Source organism: Lampris incognitus, chromosome 9, assembly GCF_029633865.1.
Source record: "Lampris incognitus isolate fLamInc1 chromosome 9, fLamInc1.hap2, whole genome shotgun sequence".
NCBI lineage: Eukaryota > Metazoa > Chordata > Actinopteri > Lampriformes > Lampridae > Lampris > Lampris incognitus.
This window is the reverse complement of record NC_079219.1, coordinates 21809123-21832600: the sequence shown is the minus strand read 5'-3', so window position 1 is coordinate 21832600 and position 23478 is coordinate 21809123. Positions and strand designations below refer to the sequence as shown.

General features: G+C 45.0%; 2 protein-coding genes across 3 annotated transcripts in view; both read left to right on the top strand.

Moving 5' to 3' along the window:
- Positions 1 to 2866, top strand: part of ibtk (inhibitor of Bruton agammaglobulinemia tyrosine kinase) — a 42716-nt gene extending 39850 nt beyond the window's left edge. For both annotated transcript variants that reach the window (XM_056285704.1, XM_056285706.1), the window contains exon 30: positions 261 to 2866. In XM_056285704.1, the coding sequence (XP_056141679.1) occupies positions 261 to 386 (126 nt within the window). In that variant the 3' untranslated portion in view covers positions 387 to 2866. The remainder of the gene's footprint in view (positions 1 to 260) is intronic.
- A 13672-nt stretch (positions 2867 to 16538) lies between these two features.
- tent5aa (terminal nucleotidyltransferase 5Aa) lies at positions 16539 to 18276 on the top strand. The gene is made up of 2 exons (XM_056286697.1): positions 16539 to 16964; positions 17462 to 18276. Exons 1-2 carry the CDS (start codon positions 16539 to 16541, stop codon positions 18239 to 18241), a joined length of 1206 nt encoding a protein of 401 aa, XP_056142672.1. The 3' UTR covers positions 18242 to 18276.
- The last annotated feature ends 5202 nt before the right edge of the window (positions 18277 to 23478 follow it).

Here is a 23478-nt window from a genome sequence, read left to right as displayed (position 1 = left end):
TTGCAGCGAGAAAAGCGCTATATAAATGCAATCCATTTACCATTACTCAAGCTAGAGCCAAGCCACTGTCGTTGCTTTCAGGAAACACTCAGATAAATCTCCGTTTTTCTCTGGGTTTATGGTTATTAGATCATTTATAATTTTGCTTTCAGTGTCAGCAATTTTATTTTGGTCTCAAATAGGGTTTTATTCTCCACATTCTCCCTGGTTCTGTCTTTTTTTTCCTTACACTAATGTCTCTTCTCATTACTTTTTTGTAGATTGAAGAGCGGGCTATCCAAGATCTGTTATTCCATTACAATGCACACGACAACCCTGAGGAGCTGATAGCGGTGGAGAGGTTGTCCAGGGGTCCCATTGCCACTCCTACGTGGAACAAACACTAACACTGCCTCTGAAATGACAAAAATCTATCAGAGAGCACAAATATAGCATCTCCATACCAGCAACCCATAGCAAATTAGATGGAACGTTATTTGGCAACATTAATCAGTGTCAAGATGCGCCTCAGATTCAACCATCCCAGATTGGGCTTGGTCTGATGAAGATCATAGGCTTATCTCACCTGTGCTGCATTATTTTGTTTGTTTGGGGGATTATTGGCTAATGAATGTGTTCCCATTAATGGAAAGCAAGAAAAGCTGTGAGCAAGGGTTAACTTGCCCTAATTTTGCATGAAGAATCACTCATACATATTTGTGAAGGGGGAGGTTCCTCACTCTGCAGATAAGTGACAATAAAGGGTGGTTCCAAAAATGTATTGTCCGCAGACTTGATGTTTAGCAGTACTGAGTTGCCAAAGACGTGATAGTAAATGCAGATCGGGTCCAAATTGCAATACCAGTAGGGCCATTGAGTGTATCGTAGCAGTTCTGTCTTTGTGTGTAAGAGAAGTAAAAGTGCCAATTGTATAACTGGCAGAGTGAAAAGTGCTTGAAAAATATGGCCATCACCAAATAAAAGAGGTGATTTGCTAAACAGAGAGGTACCCAGATGCCCCAAGTTTTCTTTTTTTTTCCCTCCCTCTTGGATTGCAGTGTTTTTCCTGATAACTCCAGCTGGTTTGCATGGTGAGGGTATTCTAGGCAAGATGTTTAAGACTTGTGAAAATGTATTTTTCTCAAGCTACAAATATATTATCTGATGCAAATGAATGGTAGTGCCAGCTTATGCTTGAAGGGTTTAATTTAATGGAATTTGCTTTCTACCCTGTATCAAGGTTCTACCTGCAATTTGTTGTGGATGCTGGGTTTATTTAAGTTTTCAAAGATCGCACACACACACACACACACACACACACACACACACACACACACACCAACAACATCATCATCGGCGGTCACTCGGAAGCAAGTATGACTGTCCTCTCCGTCGGGTTGTCTACTTGCGGGTCTTCAGATGGCTGTAGAGGCCGATTCGCGATCCACATACTTTAGTGTATTGTGGACAGGGGAAAGTGGTGGTGGTTGAGCCTTTTTCTCTGCGGTGGTGTTGCTTTTTCTCTGCAGCACAGTGGAGTTCCATTTCATGATGTGCAGCTCTTTCCTGCACTGATTTTTCCAGGAGCGCCTATCCAGTGCAATGTGTGCCCAGTTTCTTGAGTTGATGTTGAATTTCTTCAGACTGGTCTTGATATTTTCCTTGAAATGTTTCTTTTGCCCCACGGGAGCTCGCTGACCTTCCTTCAGCTGGAAGTACAGGATCTGTTTGGGGAGACGTGTGTTGGACATGTGGATGACATGGCCTGTCCATCGGAGTTGGTGCTGCATTATTGTGGTGGTGATGCTAGTCATGTTAGCTTCTTCCAGAATGCTGATGTTGGTGTGTCTGACCTTCCAGCTGATCCTCAGGATCTTTCGTAAGGATCTTTGGTGGTAATTTTCCAGGGCTCTCAGGTGCCTGCTGTAGGTGGTCCATGACTCTGCTCCATACAGCAGGGTGGTGTTTTTGACTGCATGTGGTGATCCCTCTGGATGTGGTAATCCAGTCAGGAGGTTTGAGGCGGGCTATTTTTAGGGCACCTTTTCTAGCCCCTTCCCCATGTGGGGTGAGCAGAGTGGATCCTAAAGAGGGCTGCTCAGTTGTGGGTACCGCTACCGAACTGCTCTTTCTACCTCGTTCCAAGAGCCCAGTGACTGAATCTAGCTTGATGTGCTGGCTCATGACTAGAGGGTTCCAGATCTCACAATCCTGCCCCTGTCGCCACTTGCCGGTCGCCATAGGACTTAATCCGGGATGTTAGGGTGGATTCCCTTTATGGAGGATGCCAGTGCATGACTTTGTTTAACGTGGGGAGACTGGTGCACAGACAGCCACGACACGGTCCTTGACAGATCTGGGTCAGGATCCAGTGGCATGGAATCAAAGACAACTGGGGGCCCATTTCTACTGCAGTCTTCATCCTCCTTCCCAGCCATTTTGTTGCTCCCCTAAAGTCAGCCATCATCCGCCACCTGTTCCACCATTGAGGTCTTGGTTACATTGCTGTTTGTCAGGCACCTCCTCCTTGACCTTACCGCCATGGGTGACCCTACCAGGAGTATAGCTCCAGACAGCATTGCTCTCGGGATCTCAGGACCACGCAAGTTTCTCCACCATGACAAGATGACAATCCACGGCGAAGGACACACACACACACACACACACAGAGTCCTTAAATGTTTTTTTTCCCACACAGCCCTTAAACTTTTTTTTTCTTTTCTGACCAACAATTTGCTCCTTTATTGTTCAGCTTTCTTTTCTGTATACCATTTCTTGGCTTTGTGTTGGAGATTTGGTCCAGGTTAAATGTCCCTCTACTGGTCTCTGAGTGTATGTGATATTGGGGATGTGATGGTAAAATGGCGTGCAATTAAAGGACTCACCAGTGCAATGACCCTGTCCTATCTGTATTTCAAATTTGATTACTGACTTGTTTTCAGATTAATCAGTTGATGGGAAAGAGGATAGACAATTTTAATTCTCCCATTCAATTTTGCTGGTTTATTATCTTTCATATTTTATCACACCGCGATTGCAGAAACTCAGCCTGTTACTGAGGGAAAGTGCGGCTCTCAGACATTGCATCTATTAAAGGAAGCATTTCATCACCATTTCCTGACGCTTATCTGCCCTGCATGAACAGCCGTTCATTATTGAGTCTTAGCCTCTGGTTAACTGCATTGACCTTGCTCTAAACGAAGAGTGGTGATTTAGGAGTTTTATTGGCTGTAATTACAGGTAGAGCATCATATCAGGAGTCAGAGAGAGCGACCTCCTCGGGGAAGTATTAATTCCCCATTAGGATCTATTAGTCAGAGTAGAGGTGACCAATGAATCAAAGCCTGTGCGTAGTCTGCCTCTTTATGGAAGGTCACACTGAACCGAAATGACGTTCGATCGTAGGACAAAAACTGAATTAACATGTTTTTAAATTTGACGTACAAGCTGCACATGCATGAATAAGTGGTCCTTCAATTTCTGCTTTGAGCACAAAATGTAAAAAAAAAAAATTCCAACATTTATTCTAAAGGTTGGGAAAAAAAAGGAACAGGTTGGCAGCTGGGTACATACTTTCGCTCTGAGACGAAGTTATGCGTGTGTCAGTATAGCAAGGCACATTTAAAGAAGGCCCAGTCTTCCTGTTTAGGGACAGTGCAGGATACCTGGACATCAGCCTTTCCTGCTAAGCAGATGGGAAAGTCATACAAAGGGCCGTCCTCCAGACAGTGTGGCTACCTCAGGATTAATTTGTTTATGGAGAAAAGGAGCTCCGCGAAATACTTTTCGCATTCCCGTCCCACTCCGGCTGGATACTGCCTGATTGGGTTTGGTTTGACCGTTATTCAGGTTCCTTCGTCAAAATCATTCATCATGGTCAAATATTTCGATGCTGATACTAAGTCAGTGCCCCAAGGTCTTCTCAGTTTATGGCTGTGCTCAGATCTGAGTTTTACACCTTGGGACGTCCTCTTTTACCTTGACCAAAGTAACTCGCCTCCTGTGTTTGCTTACGCCTGCTTATAACTATTCAGGAACTAATTTTTCCAGCTGTAACATGGGAAATTACGCATTTATTGAAGTTAAATCCAAAAGTTAAAAGGGTATTTTTCCATTGCTGAGGAGAGTCATTTCTTTCCCTGTAAGGGTTGTTCCACGACCGCTGTTATAAAATTGAGTTTTTGGGTAAATATGTTGTCGAGGAACTGTGAAAGCCCCCTGTGTGAAAAGCGATAGCCTGCTGTAGACTAATCAGTGATAAGGCTGGGCTGAAATATGTTCATTACAAAATTCAATTCCAAATCTGAAATCCATTAAAAAGAATCACATTTTAATCTTGTTTAAGGACTCGGGTTCAGCACAAGGTTTCCATTAAGGTATAGATATAAAATTACCGCAAGGTAAGGAATAGTTTAACTAACTTCTTACAGCTGAATTACAAGTTCCAGCTTTGCAGGTTGGTTAAAGATCAGGCGATCACTGTTTAAGTGTTTTCCGTTTGTGTGTTTTTTCTTCACAGGATATTGTTTGTTTCTTATCACAGTCTCGCTGGAACACTGAGAAAACAGTCACAACTTGAGGCCCCTACCAAGAAAATAAATTAACCAAAGAGGAAGTTAATGATAATAGACATAAACAATAATAGTAATGATTACAACAGAAATGGTTTGCGCCACATCTTCCCAGCAGCGCAGTTACAGAACGTCTATGCTGGAAGTCTGCACATATCAAAAGTTGTTCTTGCAACCAAACTTCATTGTTGCCATACTTTGTTTTTGTTTTTTCTTTTCAGGAATCGGGAACATTTACGAAATATCATTTCCCACAGCAGTGCAACACAAAGACAAAAACATCCAAACTACAAAAAAGACAAAAAAAACTACAAAAACACAAACCAAAAATTTTTTTTTTCCATTGTTCAAGAGAGCGAACGCCAGCCAGGATGACTGTCAGAAGTGCTGGTCTGCATGGGCTAGTAGTTAGCTTAGCCTGCCCTGTTTCCGCGTCCTGTCAGACTGCCCTCAGTGCTTCCCCTTCAGGCATAGCTCCGGGCAGGGTCGTGGTCCTTGGGCCTACTGGACGCAGCAGACCAAGTTCTCCCAGCCGATCCAGCGCCAGCTCTCCCAGCCACCAAACGAAGACAACTTAGATGCAGATGTAGACAAAGACACTGCATAGAAAATACTGGATGAGGCCACCGCAAACGTAAGTTCACATCGCCATCTTCCCACACCGGTACTGGGTGAGGCCGTTGCAAATGTAAGCTTGCGCCGCCATTTGCAATTCACCTTTTCACAAACCTGTCACTTGTATTCTCAGAGAAAGCATTTAAAGAAGTCCTGAATAGCAGACTATAGCTCCTTAGTTCAGTGTTATTCATACACTTCTTAGGCCTACAATCACTCCTGCTGTACAATGCCCCTTCCGGCTGCTAAGTTTAACTCCACAGTCACAGACGGCAAGGGGTCGAACATCGACCAGGGCTCTCAATCCCATTTGGTGGACATGGAGCCAGTTAGCCCAGGATTACCGACTACAACACAACCGTCACTTGGCTGGCTGCCTCACACAGAAGACCATTGGGTCCTTAGGAAGGGATTTACTTTCTGAACGTGCCCTCCTTGCTGCTGTCTTAGCTGCTGTCAGGTGACGTTGGCTTGACTTAGTGCCATCTATTTCACAGGCTATAGGAGCCAAACCCCCTCGCAAGTATTTGATCACGTGGCTGCTGAGTAAATAGAACTGATTATTGAAAACTGTCTTTGAAGAAAAGAGGTTACAAACTCAAGGATGACAATTTTCTTTTAATTCTTGCAATGTTGTACTATCATGCAGAGCCATCCATATCTTTTATATTCTTCCAGTCTGAAATTTTAATGTCCTGCAAGGAAAATAGGTGGATAATTTCTATGCCATCCTCGACTGATTGTTTTTAAATGCATTTCCATTAAGTTTTCCATTAAGTCTGTGCAGTTCAGCAGACACAATGGATCAGATCAGTACTCGGTATGATACTAAGATTCATACTTGGGGGGCATCCGGGTAGCGTGGTGGTCTATTCCGTTGCCTACCAGCACGGGGATCGCCAGTTTGAATCCCCTTGTTACCTCCGGCTTGGTCAGGTGTCCCTACAAACACAATTGGCCATGTCTGCAGGTAGGAAGCTGGGTGTGGGTATGTGTCCTGGTCGGGGCACTTGTTCAGGGGGAGGGGGAGGGGGGACTAGCGTGATCCTCCCAGGCGCTATGTCCCCCTGGAGAAACTCCTCACTGTCAGGTGAAAAGAAGCCACTGGTGACTCCACATGTGTTGGAGGAGGCATGTAGTAGTCTGCAGCCCTCCCCAGATCGGAAGAGGGGGTGGAGTAGCAACCGGGATGGCTCGGAGGAGCGGGGTAATTGGCCAGGTACAATTGGGGAGAAAAAGGGGGAAAAGAAAAAAGATTCATACTTGGAATCAGTATTGGTATCGGCATCGGCATTGAAAAAGCGATATCAGTGCATCCTTAATTGTTTTCAAACGACGATCGGCTGCAGTCTATGTCTGAATATTCATTTTGTCTTCAACATGGTAGTTAATGTGGAGGTTGCCACTGAGTGTACTTTCAAGCCCATTAACATTATTATCTGCAGTTGTAGTAGTCGCTGCACTTTATTAAAGTTGTGGTTAGCAATTCAAATCAATCAGGATAGGGTGGTGGAATCATATGCATTCCCTGGGCCCATTAATCAGTCTATGGCTTGTTTCATGACTCCAACCTGAAAGGCTGCTAAGGTATGTTGGTGGACTGAGACACACTTTTTTTTTAAAGCAACTTATATTTATTCAAAAAACAGGCATTGACAAAAACATGTCCATATAAACTGAACTGTCATTAATTTGCACTGATTTGGATTAAAAGATGACTTTTATGTCATGGTGAGGCTAAATGCATGTGGATGACTGCCAGAGAGTTGTGCTGAGCGGGTTCGGCGTACAGACGAGGAGAAGGCAGGGATGCCACCGAGGTGTATTGAGTGGCAGTTTGTAAGGGACACAGCACACATGGCAGTGAGTCGACTGAAGGTCTGCAGCAACTATTATTCCCAAAAATGGTTCAGTGGCATTTCTCTTCTTCAGTGTCACTGGATACTCAAGCTGTCAGACAGATTACAAAAGCACCATTTTAAGGCAGCTGAGCAAGCCCAGAGCCTTGAGACGGGCCCCCTCTGTCTCCATATGAAACAGGACCATCACTGTAACCTTCAGCGTTGACCTGCCAAAACATTTCAGAGGCGGTCACACCACATATATACACAGACGAACACACAGCGCATCCTTTGTATGGAAAAGATGTGGCGGGGGAGAAAAAAGAGAAAATGAATGATTCCCTTTTGAAGTCCAGGTTTGCGCTGCTGCTTTCTTCTGCTGTAAGTGACCCTGTGTGACCCCACATTACGTGGGCTTTAACGGTGGAGTAGTTCTGCTGTTTTTTGTCACCGGTGGCCTGGAAATCCCATTTTCTCCTTGTGCTTTTGATCCACGACCAAAACTAACTTTGGCGTAAGCAGTGGGACTAATGTGACACACCTGGAAATCCAGTTATCTCTGTGGAGAGAGCGGGAGCGGCTAAGGATGAGCCGAGGAGGTTGATGGAGGAGTTGGAAAGTGAAGGAGGACGAGGAGGGATGACAGTGATGTGTTCTTTATTTTCAAGTTATGTCATTGTTCAAATTTCTCAAGCAAGCGTCAACAATTATCTGACTCCTGAAAAATTCACATTAGATTCCTCAGGCAATCTTACAGCTGAAATACACTGAGAATTTATGAGGCCGCTGGTATAACAGGCAGTGATCCAGCCCAGCTATCAGCGTTCCATCCAGCCCCACGTTGAATGCGTCATCTTGATACTTCACTTTATTTATTTCACAAAATCACGCTGCCGTCAGGAAAATGACAAGCTTAGACATTTAACAGGAGTTTTTGTACCCATCCCTCGCCCTGCGTAGTGAAAGCAAGCCAATAAATGGAGTGAAAATTACATCTCCATTTCCATTTTCAAATTGTTTTTTTTTTCTCATCAAAATAGGGTTTTACCACAATATTATTTAGAGTGACGGCAGCGTTTGCGGTTGCTCTGCTACTCATTCATTTTAGATTGGAGCTGAAATACCCCCTCCATCCCCTCAACTAAAGTGAAGCCCACAGAGAAAGGTCAGGCGTTGCTGGATCGTTTCTGATGAAATAGAAATTCTAATCATGGCGCAGGAGGACCTAAGACCCCAACGTCTCCCCAGGGTAATACAACAGGGGGCTCGGAGCGATGGAGGCATAATTTGAATTTAGAGATGATTACTTAGCCCTATGAGAGCATCACAGCCTGATTGTGTTTTCAGTGCCTTGTCTCCATGCGGGCACATTAGCTAGCTCACTGTGTGGATCTATGCTTGCTGCCATGAGAGAAATTAGCCGTGATGTTTCGCTCCTGATGGAAATGAACGTCGGTGTTTTTCTTGGATGGAGAATGTTCAAACCACAAACCGATCAAAAACTGTGAGGAAAAAATTGATTATCCATCCGTCCTAACAGTCCTAACCTGAAGATAAGTCAAAAACAGTCTGTAGGGATGTTTCTCTTTCTGGCTTTTAAATCCACCTCTTTATCCTCAACTAACTGGCGCTGACGAAGAACGCCGCCCACTCTTTTCAGTTTATTGTGCTATACTATCCAGAATCTCTTTCGTAAAGCCCAAAGGCAAGCTTAGTGTGCGATTGTAAAAGATGGATTATGAGGACAAGGTAACAAGAAGCTGTTTCCCTATAGACTTGAGCTGTCCAATCTCTTAAGCGAGAGGGAATGCTCTAAAGCTTTTGTTAAGGCCACTGATGTTTTATTTTTTTTACATTCTGTATTTTATGTGGGTAATGGATACTGACTGACAGTTATGAATTTGACGCCACCCACGGCACCAGAGGGACAGCTGTGTAGTATTTTTCAACAATTTCCGCTCCCACATAAAGAGTATGACAAAATAATCTCACTGATGACACCCAATAACCACAAGCCACTAAATCATCCATCCGTCATTAGGTAATGAGCTGCGTAGTAGAGTTACCCCATAACAGCTCATCAGTGGGGGATGATTAAACACATGAGCCAAAACATTATGACCATTCACCGGTGAACCAAATAACGATCGTCTCCAAACAAGGGCACATGTCAAGGTCTGGGTAAATTAGATGATAAGCGAACAATCAGTTTTCAGAGTCAACGTGTTGGATGCAGGAGAACTGGGCAGGAGTACCTGAGCGACTTTGACAAGGGCCAGACGACTGAGTCAGAGCATCTCTTAAACGGCAAGGCTTGTGGGGTGCTCCCAGTCAGCAGTGGTGGGTACCTACTAACAGTGGTCCGAGGAGGGACAAACTACAAACCAGCGACAGGATGTTGGGCGCCCAAAGCTCGTCGATGTGCAAGGGCAATGAAGGCTATCCCGTCTGGTCCGGATTGACAGAAGGTCTACTCTGACACAAGTCATAGAACATTTTAATGATGTTAATATGTCACATGGCACATTCCTCCCTCAGTTGCACGAAGTGTAACTCGAATTGCTGAAAAAGTTAGTGCTGGCTATGATAAAGAGGTGTCACAACACGATGCATCGCACCCAGCTGCATATGGGGCTGTATAGCCGCAGACCAGTCAGAGTGCCCATGATGACCCATCCACTGTCAAAAGCACATACAATGGGCACTTTGGAGCAGTGGAATGTTAGTGCAGTCAACATGGGGCTGCGTTACATCCTGCAACACCTTGACTGCCCAGTGACATATGCAAGGACCCTGTGTGTGGACCTCAACTCGGTGTTCAACACCATCATTCCAGAAATCCTCTCCTCCAATCTCTCCCAGCTCACTGTATCCCCTGCCATCTGTCAGTGGATCACTAGCTTCCTGACAGGCAGGAAACAGCAGGCGAGGCTGGGGGAAGTCACTTCTGGTATACAGTCAACCAGCATTGGTGCTCCCCAGGGATGTGTCCTCTTCCCACTGCTCTTCTCCCTCTACACCAATGACTGCACCTCCAAGGACCCAATGGTTATACTCCTGCAGTTTGCAGATGACACTACAGCCATCGGACTCATCCAGGATGGCGACAAGTCTGCATATCGGCGGGGGGTTGATCAGCTGATGCTCTGTTGCAGTCAGAACAACTTGGAGCTGAATATGCTCAAGACTGGAGATGACAGTGGACTTTAGGAGACAGCCCTCAGCACTGCTCTCTCTCACAATATCCAACAGCTCTGTGTTGACCATGGAGACCTCCAAATTTCTGAGAACTACCATTTCAAGACCTGAAGTGGGAGACCAACATCAACTCCATCCTCAAAAAGGCCCAGAAGAGGATGTTCTTCCTGCAGCAATTGAGGAAATTTGGTCTGCCACAGGAGCTGTTGAGCCAGATCTGCACCAGAGACATTGAATCTGTCTTATGCACATCCATCACGGTCTGGTTTGGAGCAGCAATAAAACAGGATAGGAACAGATTGCAGTGAACAGTAAGGACAGCTGAAAAACACATTGGCTCCCCCCTGCCCACTGTGCAGGACTTGTACACCTCTAGAACCCGGAAAAAGGCGGGCAGTATCAGCACAGACCCCTCACACCCAGGACACCATCTGTTTGAGCTCCTACCCTCTGGCAAGCGCTGCAGAACAATGTACATCAAAACCACCAGACACAAGACCAGTTTTTTCCCACAGGCCATCTCTCTCATGAACACTTAACAGCATGGTGCAAGAACAAACACTTATTATGTAAATATAACAGTTTGTAAATAGCCTCCTCTGGTCAAGATGTCTCCCTTACATATCTACACTTCCTCTTTTTTAAATCAGATGTGCTATACAAATGTACAATTGTAAATACACATGCAACTGCTGTATACTGGTTATAAATTATTGTTGTTATAATTATAACAAGTATATAATAGTCTACAATTATACAATATGTAATAGGTAAAAATATAGTATATATTTTAGTATATAATATAATATATAAGTATAATAAGTTATAAATCATTCAACCATAAAATTGTATAGTTGTGACATACCTTGTTGTGCATACATAACTACCGCCAGTATTCTATTTATTTTCCACTGATATAGTATATATATATATATACACACACACACACACACACACACACATATATATATATATATATATATATATATATATACACACACACATATATATATACACATATATATATATATATATGTATCCATCCATTCCATTCATTATCCAAACCGCTTATCCTGCTCTCAGGATCACGGGGATGCTGGAGCCTATCCCAGCAGTCATTGGGTGGCAGGCGGGGAGACACCCCGGAAAGGCCGCTAGGCCATCACAGGGCTGACACACACACACACACACACATTTATTTATTTTGTGAGTGATATATATGAGTACTGGAAGCTGCTATAAACCGGAGTCAAATTCCTCGTATGCATATGTACATTTGGCCATTAAAGTTCATGCTGATTCTGACTGTGATTCTGGAAGATCGTCGCCTGGTCCGATGAGTCCCGTTTTCTTTTAGATCACGTGGATGACCATGCATGTGTGCACCATTTACCTGGGGAAGATGATACCAGCATGCACTGTGGGAAGACGACAAGCCAGTGGAGGGCGTGTGATTCTCTGGGCAATATTCTGCTGGGAAATCCTGGGTACTGGCATTCATGTGGATGTTACTTTGATACGTGCCACCTACCTAAACATTGATGCAGATCAGGTACACCCCTTCATGGCAATGGCATTCCCTGATGGCAGTAGCATCTTTCAGCAGGATAATGTGGCCTGCCACACTGCACACATTGTTCGGGAATGGTTTGAGGAACACGATGTTCCTCAAAGTGTTCAAGGTGTTGCCATGGCCTCCAAATTCTCCAGATCTGAAGCCGATTGAGCATCTGTGGAATGTGCTGGACCGACAAGTCCAATCCACGGCGGCGCTACCTCACAACTTACAGGACCTGAAGGATCTGCTGCTAATGTTTTGGTGCCAGATACCACAGGACACCTTCAGGGGTCTTGTAGAGTCCATGCCTCGGTGGGCCGGTACTGTTTTGGCGGCACATGAAGGACCAATAGCACATTAGGCAGATGGTCATAATGTTTTAGCTCCTCTGCAAAGCTCCAGTGTCTTTGAATCCCTCTGTGATTTAGCGCAGAGGATGGCTGGCTCACAGTGCATTGCTGAGGAACTAAGCTAAATCCATAGCTACCTCCAGTCTGCACCTGGCAAACACATTGACAGAGCCACTCCCAGTCCATTTAAGCGGCCTAATAGTTCCACATACATTTCCAGATGTGGGATTCTATTTCAGAGACTTGTGATCAACCTGAACTGATGAAGAGCCAGCTTTAACTAGAAATATGCCTTCAGCACCTTCAAAAGCATGAAATGAAATAAATCTTTAGAAAAGATAACATGAAAATCCACCATATGGGACATTGCAAATATAATCAATATATGTAGTGCCTGTTTGTTAGTTTGAAGTATAGTTTTGGACATCAACAATATTTTTTATTTTTTTAACCTTGATGCCAAAAGCATCAAGAACTGCTGTAAATAAATAACTGAACTGTATGAATTTGCCGCCGGGCTCCCCTGCAGAGGGAATGTGACTGTGCGTGGGCAGAGCTCCAGCCTAGGCGCTAAAGCTAAGACTTGGTCATAGAGGAAATGGGATAATCTGGGTTTACAGAGCTCGGTGGCTGCAGTGACGCAGATCTTTATGTTACCTAAAGGATCCTCTGTGACAGCTGCACCATCCTGACATGAGTGCAACTCTTCCCTGACCTCCTGGCTGTGGGTTTCCGCTTTCACCTAACCCTTGACCGCTCATAGCACTCGGAAACGTCTCAGTGGCCAGTGTTCGGGAAGGTAGACTAAGGCCATCTCGTTCTCAGTGGTCTGAGGTGTGAAACTGAATCTATGTAATCCTCAACTCTGCCCCTTCGTTTAAGCTGCCGAGACTTGTCTTTTCAAGAAGATGCAAAGAATCCGTTCCATTTTTAACCCACTCTTTTCTCACAGTCGGTTTACTGGTTTACAGCAGCATATTCTGTGCCCTTGTTTTTGCTTCAGTTTCCTCCTTAAATGCAACGACCTAATATTCTTGAACAGAAACTTAAAAGCATCTCAACACCAAACCAGACTTTTCCAATGACCTGCAACTGTATCATTTTATCTTTCCCCACTGCTGTGATAAATGCTTTGTCTGGATATCAGCTTTCCTCGCTTGCGATGCTGTATGGTGTGCACATTCGTCCCACTGCCTGTGCTCCTCTGACCAAATATCTAAGTCTGTATCTATTCAAAGTTTTCATTTCAATAGTGGATATTATACCTGTGTACACTCACTGGCCACTTTATTAGGTATACCTTTGCTAGTACCGGGTTGGACTCCCTTTTGCCTTCAGAACTGCCTTAATCCTTCGTGGCATAGATTCAACAAGGTACTGGAAACATTCCTCAGAGAGTTTGGTCCATATTGACATGATAGCATCACGCAGTTGCTGCAGATTTGTCGGCTGCACATCCATGATGCGAATCTCCCGGTCCACCACATCCCAAGGGTGCTCTATTGGATTGAGATCTGGTGACTGTGGAGGCCATTTGAGTACAGTGAACTCATTGTCATGTTCAAGAAACCAGTCTGAGATGATTCGAGCTTTATGACATGGCGCGTTATCCTGCTGGAAGTAGCCATCAGAAGATGGGAACACTGTGGTCATAAAGGGATGGACATGGTCAGCAACAATACTCAGGTAGGCTGTGGCGTTGACACGATGCTCAGTTGGTACTAAGGGGCCCAAAGTGTGCCAAGAAAATATCCCCCACACCATTACACTACCACCACCAGCCTGAACCGTTGATACAAGGCAGGATGGATCCATGCTTTCATGTTGTTGACGCCAAATTCTGACCCTACCATCCGGATGTCGCAGCAGAAATCGAGACTCATCAGACCAGGCAACGTTTTTCCAATCTTCTATTGTCCAATTTTGGTGAGCCTGTGCGAACTGTAGCCTCAGTTTCCTGTTCTTAGCTGACAGGAGTGGCACCCGGTGTGGTCTTCTGCTGCTGTAGCCCATCTGCCTCAAGGGTCGACGTGTTGTGCGTTCAGAGATGCTCTTCTTCATACCTCGGTTGTAATGAGTGGTTATTTGAGTTACTGTTGCCTTTCTATCAGCTCGAACCAGTCTGGCCATTCTCCTCTGACCTCTGGCATCAACAAGGCATGTTCGCCCACAGAACTGCCGCTCACTGGATATTTTCTCTTTTTCAGACCATTCTCTGTAAACCCTAGAGATGGTTGTGCGTGAAAATCCCAGTAGATCAGCAGTTTCTGAAATACTCAGACCAGCCCGTCTGGCACCAACAACCATGCCACGTTCAAAGTCACTTAAATCACCTTTCTACCCCATTCTGATGCTCGGTTTGAACTGCAGCAGATCGTCTTGACCATGTCTACATGCCTAAATGCATTGAGTTGCTGCCATGTGATTAGCTGATTAGAAATTTGCGTTAACGAGCAGTTGGACAGGTGTGCCTAATAAAGTGGCCGGTGAGTGTATATGTGCATATACAACTTCACACACATTTTATCGGAAGAAAGCCAACGTACCAAGCATTTAGCCAATGAAGTGGTGGCTTTGTTGGATTAGCACAGCCTATCAGTGAGCAGATAGAGACCCTGATTTTAAAGGTTTAGGGGTCTGGGGGTAACAAGATTATGAGATTAAAGAGAAAATATTTCTGTACTTTGTAAACACAGCTTATTCCCCTTTCTTTGTACAAATTTAGAAAAAAGAAAGAAAGCCACTTTTTGTCATTGTATTCTTACAACGAATTGTATTCTTACAGTGAGTTTGTCCTCAGCATTTAACCCATGCTATTGTATAGGAGCAGTGGGCAGCTGCAGCGCCCGGGGACCAACTCCACTTCTTCTTTCCATTGCCTTGCTCAGGGACACAGACAGGAGTATTAACCCTAACATGTATGACTTCTTGATGGTGGGAGGAAACCGGAGTAGCGGACGAAACCCACGCACAGAGAGAATGTGCAAACTCCACACAGAAAGGACCTGGGACGGCCTGGGGTTCGAACCCAGGATCTTCTTGCTGTGAGGCAACAGGGCTAACCACTGGGCCACCGTGCCTTGTGTGGGGCGTATTTGACAAATATACCATTGTTGATGCGTATCATAGCACTTCACTGTGACTAACAAAGCCCACTGAATCACTGGTCAAAGCCCAACCCTTTCCCAATCCTCCGACAGAGGGCGACATTGCAGCGTTCGGGGCTGCGCGTAGATCAGCTCCCGTTGAAATGTGAAGTTTATGGAGGTGTTGGGGTATATTTCCAGCCTTACCAAATCAATGCGCTCCCGGGATAGTCTCAAAGTATCTTTTGTCACTATCGCAAAAAAAATAAATTTTTGCATTCGCGTGCAACCGACCTCGACATTTCCTCTCTCTTAGGTGCCGCGCAGACAGATAAGACGGGGTGGGCGGGGTGAGGCGCGGCTGACGGGGCTGACAGATCTGCGTCTTGCAGAGGTAGGGCAGCGTCGGGCCAGCGGGCAGGTAACGGTTAAATACCGCCGAACCGACGGCAGCGTTTTAAAAATAAATAGACCAGGGCAAACAAGTCGTATTTCCTGAGCACATAGAAGTCACCATTAAACCGGCTTATATTTTCGGTGACGGTGAAGAAATGGAAAAAAAAAAAAGTTGGAGCCGTGCGCTAAAAATCCACAAGGTCCATGTGGGGGTTGATCGCTGGGTGGACGCGCCAAGTGCGACTTGAGTCGCTTATTCATGCAGTTTTCATCAAATCATAGGCGTGCCTTTGGGCGACGGACGGAGTCACAGCCGGAAAAGCAAACCCCCCGGATCACGAAACGACCTTCAGAGACTGGGATGTGCACCGCACGGACACACTGACCGCGGCGCACACTGGAAATGTTTCACGCGTTTTAAAAAGGACAGAAGACAGAGCAGGAAGTTTTAGGGTCCGGTTAATCGTCGGCTCTCTTTCTCTCTCTCTCTCTCTCTCTCTCTCTCTCTCTCTCTCTCTCTCTCTCTCTCTCTCTCCCTCTCCCTCTCTTTCTCTCTTTTTGTCCATCGATCCAACTTGACCCGCTGGATTTTCAACTTTTCAGCAAGAATATCGCACGACTACAGCTGTCCTATTTTATTTTATATTTTTTTGCAATTTTTTTTTGTTGCTGCTTCGTTTCATTCCGTTTTCGTTTGACAACTTCGCCTCACTCAATTCAAGCGATGGACACTCATGTGGGTGAAATCGCCGTCACCTTTTTTTAGTGAATCTGCGCGTGAAGGCGCCGCATTCAATCCCTTAACGCCGTCGATTAATTTACTACTCGATTAAACCTCTCTCCCCCCCCCCCCTCATTTTCTCGACTGCTATCGACTTCTTCTTCTTCTTCTTCTTCTTCTTCTTCTTCCCCCTTACCCCCGACCCCCCCCCCAACACTAAACAATGTCCGAGGAGGACAGCAGCTCCGCTGCCAGCTCTGTGTCGGACAGCGAAGGCAGCAATGTCTGCGTCCTGAACTGGGAGCAAGTGCAGCGTCTGGACGCCATCCTGACGGAGACCATCCCCATCCACGGCCGGGGCAACTTCCCCACCCTGGAGATGAAGCCCCGGCAGATCGTTAAAGTGGTGCGAAGTCGGATGGAGGAGAAGCGCATCCACGTCCGGGACGTGCGGTTAAACGGCTCGGCGGCCAGCCACATCCTGCACGAGGACAGCGGACTGGGCTACAAGGACCTCGACCTCATCTTCTGCGCTGACATGAAAGGTGAAAGCGATTTTCAGACTGTGAAGGACATCGTTTTGGACTGTCTCCTGGATTTCTTACCCGACTGTGTGAATAAAGAGAAAATAACCCCGTTAACGTTAAAGGTACATTCATCCTTGACAACTTGAGTGATTTGCTTGTTTTGTTTTTGGTGTTTTTGTTTTGTGTTTTTGTTTTTTGTTTTTTATGTAGACTTGATTTGGTCTCATAATTGCGCAGGTTCACTTATTTCACACGGCGTGATATGCGCTTGGATTACTTTAGTGATAGTAAAATGTTGGTTTTCTAAGGTTAAGAGGATTATGTTAAACCAGTTTAGAGAAGATCCTGTCCTCACTCACTTAGATCCATTATCCCAGAGTAAGTATACCCCAAGGCCTATATTATTGAGGTCAAAAGAATAGAATAAATGTTTAAGTATTACACAGAGTAGTGTCAATTAAATGGAAATTACAGGTATATTATGTCTAGTCATCTCTAATTAATGTGCATCATCCCTCTCAGGGTGAGCATTTCTGTCTTCATGATTATATCCTTATCACACACTGTCTGTATGTTGATCTTCTCTCTGTTTCTCTCTCACAAATACACACACTTATAGGAGGCTTATGTGCAGAAGATGGTGAAGGTGTGCAATGACTCCGACCGCTGGAGCCTCATCTCACTCTCCAACAACAGGGGGAAGAATGTGGAACTGAAGTTTGTCGACTCTCTGCGGCGGCAGTTTGAATTCAGCGTGGACTCTTTTCAGATCAAATTGGACTCTCTGCTGTTGTTCTATGAGTGCTCAGAGAACCCCATGGCAGAGACCTTCCACCCCACCATCATGGGTGAGAGTATGTACGGGGACTTCAGCAAAGCCCTGGACCACCTGCGTCACAAGATCATCTGCACTCGAAACCCGGAGGAAATCCGCGGTGGGGGTCTGCTCAAGTACTGTCACTTGCTCGTGCGGGGCTTCCGCGCAGCCTCCGAGTCAGAGATGAAATCGCTGCAGCGCTACATGTGTTCACGCTTCTTTATTGACTTCTCTGACATAGGCGAGCAACAGCGCAAGCTGGAGTCCTACCTTCAAAACCACTTTGTGGGCCTGGAGGACCGCAAGTACGACTACCTGATGACCCTCCACGGAGTGGTCAACGAGAGCACAGTGTGCCTGATGGGACACGAGAGACGGCAGACCCTGGGGCTGATAGCCATGCTGGCGGTGCATGTGCTGGCTGAGCAGAACGTAATACCCAATGTGGCCAATGTTACTTGTTACTACCAGCCCGCCCCTTATGTGGCAGATGGTAACTTCAGTAACTACTATATAGCACAGGTACAGCCAGTCTTTGCTTGCCAGCAGCCTGCTTACTCCACCTGGCTGCCCTGTAACTGAGCCAATGCTGAGAAAAGTAGAGGGGAGAGAGCCAGATTTGTTTAAACAAGAGGTTGAGTTGCTCAGGCGCCGCCTCAAATCTGCCCAGTGTTTTGCAGCTGAAAGAAAAAGGAATCTTCATCCTTAATGTTTTCGTCAAAGCTTGCGCTTTTATTCATACTTTGAGAAGGATTGGCAAAGTGCTTTTGGTTCTCAGTTAATCCGAAGCAAGTCTTTAAATTAGACCAGGAGAGTTACTATGAATATCTCAACACCAACAGTACCTACACCACCTGACCCTGCCACCAACCACGTTTGGAAAAGGCTAGTTTGGGTAATTGGGAAAAGAGGGTTCATGGACAGCTGTGACGGCAGAGAATACGAGCAGCATAATTCTAGCCAGCATGTTCTCATAGCAGACCTCAATACCCTGCAGTCGATGCACCTCAGTATGTGTGTGTACCCTGCACCTGCAAAACCTCCACACGGGGCAAAGAGCTGAACACAGGTCATAAATGAGCACCATAGACTTTGTTTATGTCCGATGAACTGAGGCGAGATGTCAGTTTGGTTGACAAAACTGGCATCTTAACTAGTATTTGGATGTATTTATGGTTGTTTACAGACCAAAGATTTTTGATTGTTTAAAAAAAAAAGATAACAGCATATTTTGATGGGGAAATTAAACATGTATAATGTTTATTTGTATATGTGAACTTGTCTTTAAGTGCCTGATGCCTCTCATAGGCAGAAAAGAGGATTAGCAGACCATATCTTTTTCGTGAATAAACCCCACTTTGTGTATAGATTGCCACCTGAGACAGTAGCACCCCATAGGCTTGTGAATGTATACGTCAAATCATGATGCGTGCACAGTCAATGTTGATTTACTTTTAGATGAAAATAATATCCTACTTCATTGTGTTGATCAAGGGGAAGACAATGGATTTTGCTACACCTGAGCAAAATGTGCAGTTGACAGTGGAAGCTCTACAGACACTGGTTTTGTTATTTTCTCCAAAAGTCGAAAGGAAGAGCTCCACAGATGTGCGTGTTTGAATTGGATAAATACTGCTAAGTTGTAAACAGATTTTTAGAGCGTGGCTCTCGAGCATTTTGGAGCATTTCAGCAACGAAGACTGGCCGAATCCCGGAGTTTCCCTTGTCTAAGGTTTCCAGTATATTTTGTGTAGCTGTGTTTCTCTTTTTCACCTCCGTTTTACCACACTGAGATGAAACAGATGGGATTTAGAGAGGGAGAGAAAGAGAGAGAGGAAAGACTGCATTATAGAGAGGGATTCAGACAGAGGGCCGGTGTGTGTTCCTGCACTCCCTCATAGGACGATATTTGCAGAGACTCCTCAGAGGATGGGACATTATTTGCTGTAGCACCCTAGCAGGGAATTCCGCGGATGCCGCTGAAGTGGTTGAACTTAGCCGGACTGAACTTAGCTGTGTCTGCAGACACTTGCTTTAGGGTTCAGCTTGAACCATCCAGAAATTGTTGTCATTCGGTGACCCACTGTTAGCCCCCAAGTTAAATGGGCTCCGTTTGTTGATAAAGAATTAGATGTTGTTGATATTGAGGCAGATGTTGAGACACAAGGGGAAAAAGAGAGTGAAGGGGGGGGGGGGAGTGTCAGCATGAAAACAGTTTGAGAGAGCGAGAGTAGGAAAATGAAACTGTAAAAAGCCAGAAGGGAGATTGAGTCGGTCTGGAGAGATGGGTGCAGCTGGTGATGGGGTTTATCTTCCGTGGGCCACCAATGCTTTACTGTATCAACCATCTATATTCAAGTCACATTACATGTATTTTATCTATCGGTGCTGCAGGTCTTCTTTATTTAAATGGAGACAGTACATCTCTGGTTTAAACGATTGCTTTCTGATTTAAGCATCTGGTTATCATTCTTAAGAGTGACAGCGAAGACAGTTGCATGCATTGGCCTTGGCTTCATGAGACTTAACCTATAAATTAATTTGGTTTGTGGTGTCTCTTTATTCTCTATTAATGCCTTCTTGCGCTACATTCCAGTGTTTAAAAGAACTGTACATATGTGATTACACGCTTAACACTTTCCAGCTCACTTAATCTATGTAAATTCAGTCTAAACTGCAGCCTTTCATGAAGGTAGATACAAAAGGGAACAGTAAAACTGATGCTTTCTGTGAAGATTAGACTAGGGGTAGTCCCAGAAGACAAACGCCAAATGTATACTGTATTGTCAAAAAGTAATTCTCTTCCTGAAAAGGTATTCCTTTTATTTCTTTGTCAAGCATGATTCTGATCATATTTTGCTTAGTTTAATTGCTGTTCTGTTTTTGTTTTTTTTTCTTTTCTACATGACTGTCCATTTTGACACTATCCTGTGGATTGTGCAGGCAATCTATTGTCAATTTAAACTCAGTGGAGTCTCATGAGCTGACCAGCTAGCTAGCTGTAGTCTGCCTGGTAACTAGCATTTGTGCCTGTCAATTAGAGATTGTAGGTTACTGTATTGTCTTGTATGCATTGTCTCAACTGTCCAAATTCTCTCAATGCAGTCTTTTACAATCAAAAGTTTGAAAAGGATAGAAAAAGATCTCGTCTCATATGTATATTTTCTATGATTGTTATTTTTATAAATGTATCAGACACTGCAGTTATTGCAGTGCTTTTGAATCTGTGATCAGGCTGCAAAGGATATGTTCTCAGTTGTTTTTTGTTTGGTTGTTTTTTTTTTCTTGCAGAACTCTTTTGCAGAAATTATTTGTCCAATGGATCAGAAAGAAGAGGATGTTTTCATCAATAAAATTAGAAAACCGAACTGTAACGTCTCCAATTATTCACTGAGTTTCTTCTGTTTTAAACTATATTAATCAAAACCACCAAGTTATATTTTTTACACTGCAGAACATACACCAATCAGTCAAAACATTAAAACCACTGGCAGGTAAGTGAATAACATTGATTATTTCATTACAATGACACCTGTCAAGGGGTGAGATATATTAGGCAGCAAGGGAACAGTTAGTTCTTGAAGTTGATGTGTTGGAAGCAGGAAAAATGGGCAAGCATAAGGGTCTGAGTGACTTTGACGAGGGCCAAATTGTGATGGCTAGACGACTGGGTCAGAGCATCTCCAAAATGGCATGTCTTGTGGGTTGTTCCTGGTATGCAGTGGTCAGTGCCTACCAAAAGTGGTCCAAGGAAGGACAACCGGTGAACTGGTGATAGGGTCATGGGTGCCCAAGGCTCATTGATGTGTGTGGGGAGCGAAGGCTAGCCCGTCTGGTCCGATCCAACAGAAGAGCTACTGTAGCTCAAATTGCTGAAAAAGTTTATGCTGGCTATGAGAGACAGGTGTCAGTACACACAGTGCATCACAGCTTAGTGTATGGGGCTGCGTAGCCGCAGACCGGCCAGAGTGCCCATGATGACCCCTGTCCACCACTGAAAGCACCTACAATGGGCACATGAGCATCAAAACCAGACCATAGAGCAATGGAAGAAGGAGGCCTGGCCTGATGAAGCATGTTTTGATTTACTTCATGTGGACAGCTGGGTGTGTGTGGGTTGTTTACCTGGGGAAAAGATGGCATCATGATGCACTATGGGAAGAACGCAAGCCGGTGGAGGCACTGTGGTGCTCTGGGCAATGTTCTGCTGGGAAATCTTGGGTCCTGGCATTCATGTGGATATTATTTTGTCACGTACCACCTTCTAAACATCGTTGCAGACCAGGTACACCCCTTAATAGCAATGGTATTTTCTGATGGCAGTGGCCTCTTTCAGCAGATAATGTACCCGGCCACACTGCAAAAATTGTTCAGGAATGGATTGAGAAACATGACAAAGAGTTCAAGGTGTTGCCTTGGCCTCCCAAATTCCCCAGATCTCAATCCGATCAAGCATCTGTGGGATGTGCTGGAAAAACAAGTCTGATCCATGAAGGCCCCACCTCGCAACTTACAAGACTTAAAGGATCTGCTGCTAACGTCTTGGTGCCAGATACCAGAGGACACCTTCAGAGGTCTTGTGGAGTCCATGCCTCGACAGCTCAGAGCTGTTTTGGCGGCACAAGGGGGACCTACACAATATTAGGCAGGTGGTTGTAATGTTTTGGCTGATTGGTACACCCATTTCCAGACTTCTGCCATCCATAAAATATTGTTCATGTTATCTCATTGTACATTAGTGATTAGCCCATCAAGTCCAGTAGTCAGAGAGACAGAGAGAGAGCTGCTCTTTTCAGTGATATTAGCCATTCAGCAACTTTCAGACGGGTTCCCTGCTAAGAGAGGCAAATCCTACCAGAGACTGCCAGGTCCAACAGGCTCAGCCAGAAAACGCTCCAGAACTGGCCATGTGCTGCCAGAAAGAGCCGTTGGTGAATGTGAGGGGATTTGCATCCACCCAAAAAACAGACTTAAACGCTTTTGTCGTGTGAATATTTTCGCCCGCTCATCAAATTCTCTCTAATAGCCCCCATACAACCACACCATAGCGTTGACTATGAGGACTAAGGCCGGAGCTGGGGGACTGTGTAGTGCTGCAATGACCATAGTGTATCCGTCTCATGGTTGTTAGATTGAAAGAGAAACCCCCCAACAACAGGAGTGACCACCCCAAAGGTCATTTAGCTGTGTCCTGCATTCAGGGGGCTGTTGAGAGGGAACACACAAAATAAGTAAGACAGACAGTGTACAGGAGTGCTATACTTAGCAGCTGTGTTGAGGCTATTACCGCTTTCACTTAAGCGTATTTACAGCTGATTAATCTGAGCTGTAATATAATTGATTGACATATCAATGCTGTGCAGTGGAGTAGCATACACAACTCCTGCATGCACATTACTTAACACACCCTCGGGTCATTAACATGCCCCGACCTGACCCCTACTCTAACTCTCACTGTGACACCTATCCTAAACCGTACATGAAAAATAACCTTTTCTCCTGATAAAAAGCCAAAAGTTGCTGCAAAGACTGAGGTCACTGTTTTTACATCAGACATACGTGAGGGCTTAGGCTGTTTTTTTTTTAAGTTGTTTTTTTCTCTGGGGATATTTGGACAACACATGATAATGAAAGTGCACATGGATATACAATTATAAATCTGCACACCCGAATAAGACATAATATACACATAACGTCGGCGGCACGGTGGTGCAGTGGTTAGTACTGTCGCCTCACAGCAAGAAGGTCCTGGGTTCAAATCCTGGGGTTGTCCAACCATGGGGGTCATCCCAGGTGGTCCTCTGTGTGGGTTTTCTCCG

What these genes read in the sequence shown, in the direction of transcription:
- tent5aa (XM_056286697.1), top strand. Translation starts at nt 16,539, where the DNA reads ATGTCCGAGGAGGACAGCAGCTCCGCTGCCAGCTCTGTGTCGGACAGC. An exon ending in TAACCCCGTTAACGTTAAAG is followed by an intron (nt 16,965 to 17,461) that starts GTACATTCATCC and finishes ACACACTTATAG; the next exon opens with GAGGCTTATGTGCAGAAGAT.